This window comes from Triticum dicoccoides, chromosome 4A (genome assembly GCF_002162155.2).
Source record: "Triticum dicoccoides isolate Atlit2015 ecotype Zavitan chromosome 4A, WEW_v2.0, whole genome shotgun sequence".
Lineage (NCBI taxonomy): Eukaryota > Viridiplantae > Streptophyta > Magnoliopsida > Poales > Poaceae > Triticum > Triticum dicoccoides.
In genome coordinates, this window is record NC_041386.1 from 27,575,604 (window position 1) to 27,581,644 (window position 6,041).

Consider the following 6,041-nt stretch of genomic DNA (forward strand, 5'->3'; position numbering starts at 1 on the left):
GGACTGGATTCATCAGAATTGCCACTGGACCGACTCCGATGCCGAGCAGTTTTCGACCCACGATAAAGATGCAGAGATGTGATGTTCAAGCTCTTCCACCTCCCATCACCTGGAGTCGTAGTGTCACTCTATGCCCTTTTTGGTGTCTCGCTGCCAAAGGGGGAGAGAGTGTAGGGATTTGCTTCTTGTGTCGTGTTTTGAGTCATCTTGTGGTTTCTTGTGTGTTCTCTTGGTGTCCTTCTTTGGTTTGGTTTGGTGTGAGACCTAAGCTCTAGACATATGGTGTGAGACATATGCTCCCTATCGCTACCTTATTACTTATGTCATGTTTGAGTACTGTAGTTTATTGTGTGATGCATGCTTGTCTTGTTTATTCAATTCTCTCATATATCTTGTGCTTAGTATTGTTGGACTATAAAATATAGGGGGAGTGTTGATCCGAATGTGTGGGTCGTGCCATCTCTTGGTGCACACATTCTAGGGGAGCCCGTCTATATTTTGTAGTTCTTAGCTTTCTTTGTTTTATTTCTTTTCCTTGCGCAAATCCCTAGTTGTCATCAATCCACCAAAAAGGGGGAGATTGTTACAACATATCTCTCTCAAGGTAGTTTTGGTGATTGATGACAACATGTTTGCGGACTAATCTTGTGCTTTGAATAATTCACAGATTCTCCCCTGGCACGAGACGCCTTCTTCCCCTCGGAGTGTATTTCAAGATGGTGTAGCTCTTTCGTTTCTTTCTCGGTGGACTAGTTGCGTAGAGGGCACCGTACTATCAAGAGGGGGTCTGCTGGGGTTTTGCATTGGTGGAATCATCACGTACACATCAGCTTCTCACCCTCCGAGCATTTCCTTTCCATTGAAGAGATCTCTCCTCTCTTCCTTGTCCTGTCTAGGTCTAAGCGGTAGTACCGCGCACCCAGCGGTAGTACCACTGAGGAGCCAAGCGGCAGTACCGCTCCGCAGCGGTAGTACCGCCCTTGGCTCCATAGCAGTAGTACCGCTGGGGGCCTGGCACCTCCGCCTTGTCCTCAGCATATTTGAGAGATCCCTTCTCTCTCTCACGCGCCCCAGCGGTAGTACCGCACTGCCTGCGGTACTACGGCCGAAGGGTCACAAGCGGCAGTACCGCTCCACAGCGGTACTACCGCCCTTGACCCCACTACCGTAGTACCGCTGGGTAGTCTGGCTCCTACCGCCTCGATTCGAGAGGTCTTTTTCTCGTGTCGGGTTTTGCGGCACTAGTCACGGTTGTAGTGGCGGTAGTACCGTTCCAGGAGCGGTAGTACCGCCCTACCACCGCGGTAATACCACATTTGGGTCCGTTCCTTACTAAGTCTCCTCAGCGCGGCAGTACCGCTGGCTGGCGCGGTAGTACCGTCGCCTGGTGGTAGTACCGCCCCCTCTCAGCGGTAGTACCGCCCTGTGCGGGGCTGGTTGGTGGTGGGCAACGGGATTGTTGCCCCCACTATAAAAGGGAGTCCCCTTCCTCCTTCTCACCTACCTCTTCCTCCCCCAAGCTCCATTTATTGCTCAAGCTCCATTAAATACTCCAAGCTTCATTTTGCCCGATCTATCTCCCTAGCCAATCAAACTTGTTGATTTGCTCGGGAGTGGTTGAGAAGGCTCCGATCTACACTTCCACCAAGGGATTTTTGATTACCCCACTCATCCCTAGCGGATCTTGTTACTCTTGGGTGTTTGAGCATCCTAGACGGTTGAGGTCACCTCGGAGCCATATTCCATTATGGTGAAGCTTCGTGGTCTTGTTGGGAGCCTTCAATTAAGTTGTGGAGATTGCCCCAACCTTGTTTGTAAAGGTTCGGTCGCTGCCTTCAAGGGCACCAATAGTGTAATCACGGCATCTCGCATTGTGTGAGGGCGTGAGGAGAATACGGTGGCCCTAGTGGCTTCTTGGGGAGCATTGTGCCTCCACACCGCTCCGACGGAGACGTACTTTCCCTCAAAAGGAAGGAACTTCGGTAACACATCCTCGTCTTCACCGGATCCACTCTTGGTTATCTCTTACCCTTACTTGTGCAAGCTCTTTAGTGTTTCTACCCTTGCTTGCTTGTATGCGTGTTGTTATTGCATCATATAGGTTGCTCACCTAGTTGCACATCTAGACAACCTACTTTGATGCAAAGTTTAATTTGGTAAAGAAAAGCTAAAAATTGGTAGTTGCCTATTCACCCCCCCTCTAGTCAACCATATCGATCCTTTCACCTAGGAAGGAAGGATGTGGTGCAAACAATATGTGGATGAAGATGGTGGCCTTCATTTGTATGACGGCCATAGAGGATGCCAATTTGGGAGCGGCTTTGTGATAATGAAACCAACCAGCAAAAGGCATTAACGCTGTGATTGGTATATGATAGATCGATTGCGTGTTGTTTAATCGGCCATCACCTGTCATCTCTTTATGAGACGCCTGGACTTTCCGTACACTAAAAGGACTACAAATCCTTCCAAAATTAACCGAACTTGGATTTAGATAGGTATAAGACATCAGATCGGTTTTTGGGACCCACAGGGCGCACAAGACATCTGATGGAGATACTCCCAAGAGCAAATTTGTCTGCTTTGATGAGACGGACAACTTTTATGTTGAACGTTTTTCAATTCAAGGCCATCACTTCTGCAACAACAGAGAAAAACGTGAATCATTGCTGGATGTCTGGACTCCGAGCCAGACGTTTATTAGGATTGTCCGGGTTTCATCCCGGATCGTCCGACTTTAATTCGAACCTTCTGTTGTTTGCCTGGACAATAGCCCCGATGTTTGGCGGCCGGATCACCCAGTTTCCAACCCGAACAATCCAACCATCTACCGTTGCATCGCGTAGTTGTGGCTGTAACTTTTGCATATGGCCTCAGATTGAAATGATTCAAAATTCAAAAATCAATCGCCTCAACGAGGCGAAGACAATCCATGTAGAATAGTTTTTCATCTGAGGTTTTCTTGGACGTGTAATCAGCTAAACAGTACTCCAAATGCCAAATATTAGCACTCCGAGCACATCTTCGGCCCGCGAGATGAGATCGGATGGTGATGACCCAAACATCAAAAATGTTCATTTTGACCATACGGAATGTTTTCATATTGGACACTCTTTCATTTGAGGCCATCTTGATTACGTTTTCTTCTGTGTCAAAAACTGTTGTCAACAACCTTCACGTTCTAGTCATCCATGAAGCATACGTATGCGCTGTGCCGCCGCCATGGCGCCGCCGTGTGCATGATAAACAATCCACGGGGGTACACGAGTAGGGTGGAGAGAGAAGCCAATCAAGTGTGAGTAATATCAGTCAGCGCCAAAGGGCTACGTACGTACAGGAGTTTCCCCACACCCACCACTGGCAGCAGCACAAGCCAAGCCAACCATCGATCATCATCATACACACGCGAGGCACGCACACGCCCTGCCAACAGCCTCAGTCGGTCTGCGGCGCTGCGGACGGCAGCGGCTCGCCTCGGAGGAAGGACGTGAAGAGCGCGAACCCCCGCTCCGGCTGGTCGACGGTGACCATGTGGCCGGCGCCGCGCACCGTGGCCAGCACCAGCCCCTTGTACGCGATCACGTACCCGGCCACGTCCTTGCCCGGCCCCGGCGACCACGCCCGCCAGTCCTTCTCCACGCCCAGCTGCAGCTTCTCCACCGACCGCTTCGTCGCCGTCACCGGCACCATCGCGTCGAAGTCGCCGCTGCACCGCCACGGCAATGCTCTCACAAGTGATCTTCACACCGGTAGGATCGACTGAAGAGAAGTGCTTCTGACCTGAATAGCCAGATGCGGATGCCGGTGGTGACCAGGGCCTTGAGGTGCGGCAGCATCGACGTCGGCGAGTCCCCGAAGCGTTTCAGGTTGTACGTCCGGGTTCTGCACCCGACCCACGGATACTTGAGCGCCGTGTTGGCGTGGATCGCCGTTTGCACCTGGCGCTGGTTCAAGTACGCCTCCACAAAGTGTGCGAGGCACGGACCAGCAATGTCCTGCACACCAATGCAAGTACTCCGTTCAGTGCAGCTGCCGCTCATATCAACCAGTAGTTCAAGTAGTATGTACAGTGGTACATACCGTGCACTTGGAGTCTGTTGGCCTGACTTTCTTGTCGTGGCAAGTAGGCGCGTAGACGTTGAAGGCGCTGATGTCGCCGGTGTTGCCGTAGGCGGTGTCCCTGGCCGCCTGGCAGACGGTGGACAGGTCGTCGGGGCCCTTGCAGTGCTTGGCGATGGTGTCGTGCGCCGCGTCCGATATGAAGGCGCGGTGCCACAGGTACTCGTACAGCTCCGCCTGCTCCTCCGCGAACTCCAGTATGCCGTTCCCGATCTGAGACACACGTGTTACTACTCATCGATCTCAAGCTGACGGACAATTGTTGGCTCTGATGGGCAGTACTCACGGAGATTCCTTTGAGGTTGATGGGGGTGAGCTTGGGGTTCTTGTTCTGGACATCGATGGTGACGGCCAGCTCGGGGATGTAGTGGCCGGCGTAGCTCTCGCCGACGATGAAGAACTCGCGGCCCTTGTACTCCGGGAAGCGGTCGAACCACCTGAGCAGGAAGATGTGCGAGTCGATGGCGGTCATGTTGTCCCCCATGGTCTTGTACACCTCCTCGTTCACGGCGTAGGAGAAGCCCACGCCCACGGGGCTCTCCAGGAAGAGCAGGTTCGCCGCTGCACCACCCAACACCACGCCGGCCATTTTGTTAGCACAGTTGAAATGCCATCGACCGGCAAGCTGTTGAGGGTGGGGGACTGACCGGCGGTCCAGGAGTAGGGGTTCGGGCAGAGGGTCCTGCCTTCCGTGTCGACACGGAAGGGGCCAACCTCCTGGAACGCTCCAATCCCGAAGGAAGAGCAGCCAGGCCCTGTCAATCAATAAAATTAACCGATCGATGAACGTAACTCTTACCACATGCATTGATCCGATTGCACGTTAGAAAGCATCCTGGCTACGTACAGATTCTCCTCCTCCCCTATGAAGAAATGTATATGTTCTTTCTTTTACCTCCATTGAGCCAGAGGACGAGCGGCTTGTGAGCGGGGTCGACGGGCGCCTCCACGAAGTAGTAGAAGAGCGACTTCCCCGCGGCCCGGTTGACGTGGATGTAGCCGGAGTACTGCCGCAGCTGCACGGCCGGCGGCTGCCCCGGCAGCGCGACGATCACGTCCGCCTCCTTGTGCCCTGGCCGGATGCCCGGGGCGGCGTCGGCCCGCCGCGGGAGCGCGGAGAGGGCGACGACCGCGACGACGACGACGGAGAGGCGCAGCGCTCTCAGCGCCATTTTGCTCGCGGGAGGAAAAATGGCGGAGCTCCCAACGGAGACCGCAGGGTGTTTATAGGCAGGAGACCGGCCTATTTCGCTCTCTCTGGTTCGTCGGTTGGGTGTCCGCGCTCTGTTTTGAGCTCGGCTGTACTATCGCGGGCTGTTGATCTGCCCATTTTGGGGGAGCCTTCGCCTATAATAGGATATGCTTTTGATTAGGAGTGGACAATTTACCCCGCTCGTTTAGCCGCGTACTTCTCTGTGCTGTATTTTTTTTTTCGACATTACTTGTCTCTGCTATTAACCGATTCGGTAGAGAAAATTACTACTTCCTGTGTAAACTAATATAAAAACTTTTAGATCTCAACGCTAGATTAGTTTACAAAGGAAGTACCAGGTACGGTTCATCATCTCTTTTTCCACGAAGTGATCGCCCCCAATCAGAGTGCTTTTGTATCCGGAAGACTTATCACGGATAACATACTGTTAGCCTATGAAGTAACTCATTTTATGCAGAACAACAGGTCTGGTGCAGGGGGTATGCGGCCATCAAACTCGACATGAGTAAGGCATATGATAGAGTTGAGTGGCATTTTCTGGAAGCAATGATGAAAAAATGGGATTTGCAGAGAACTGGGTGAGGCTGGTCATGAAATGTTGTACCACGGTGAACTACAGATTCAGATTTAATGATACTCTCACAGAGCAGCTAAACCCGGAGAGAGGACTAATGCAAGGAGACCCAATCTCACCGTATCTATTTCTGCT

The 6,041-nt window shown here is 52.4% G+C and overlaps 1 protein-coding gene across 1 annotated transcript; it reads right to left on the bottom strand.

Moving 5' to 3' along the window:
• Positions 1-3,273: 3,273 nt before the first annotated feature.
• LOC119288601 (serine carboxypeptidase 1-like) lies at positions 3,274-5,306 on the bottom strand. The gene is made up of 6 exons (XM_037568192.1): positions 5,015-5,306; positions 4,767-4,874; positions 4,406-4,680; positions 4,081-4,332; positions 3,781-3,995; positions 3,274-3,706 (listed from the first exon to the last, which is right to left on the bottom strand). The coding sequence occupies exons 1-6, from the start codon at positions 5,289-5,291 to the stop codon at positions 3,436-3,438; spliced, it is 1,398 nt and encodes a 465-aa protein (XP_037424089.1). The 5' UTR covers positions 5,292-5,306; the 3' UTR covers positions 3,274-3,435.
• Positions 5,307-6,041: the final 735 nt, after the last annotated feature.

Coding starts and splice junctions, on each gene's coding strand:
- LOC119288601 (XM_037568192.1), bottom strand. CDS start 5,291: ATGGCGCTGAGAGCGCTGCGCCTCTCCGTCGTCGTCGTCGCGGTCGTC. Junction 4,875..5,014: donor CGTCCTCTGGCTCAATGGAG/GTAAAAGAAAGA, acceptor ATTGATTGACAG/GGCCTGGCTGCTCTTCCTTC. Junction 3,996..4,080: donor CAACAGACTCCAAGTGCACG/GTATGTACCACT, acceptor ATTGGTGTGCAG/GACATTGCTGGTCCGTGCCT.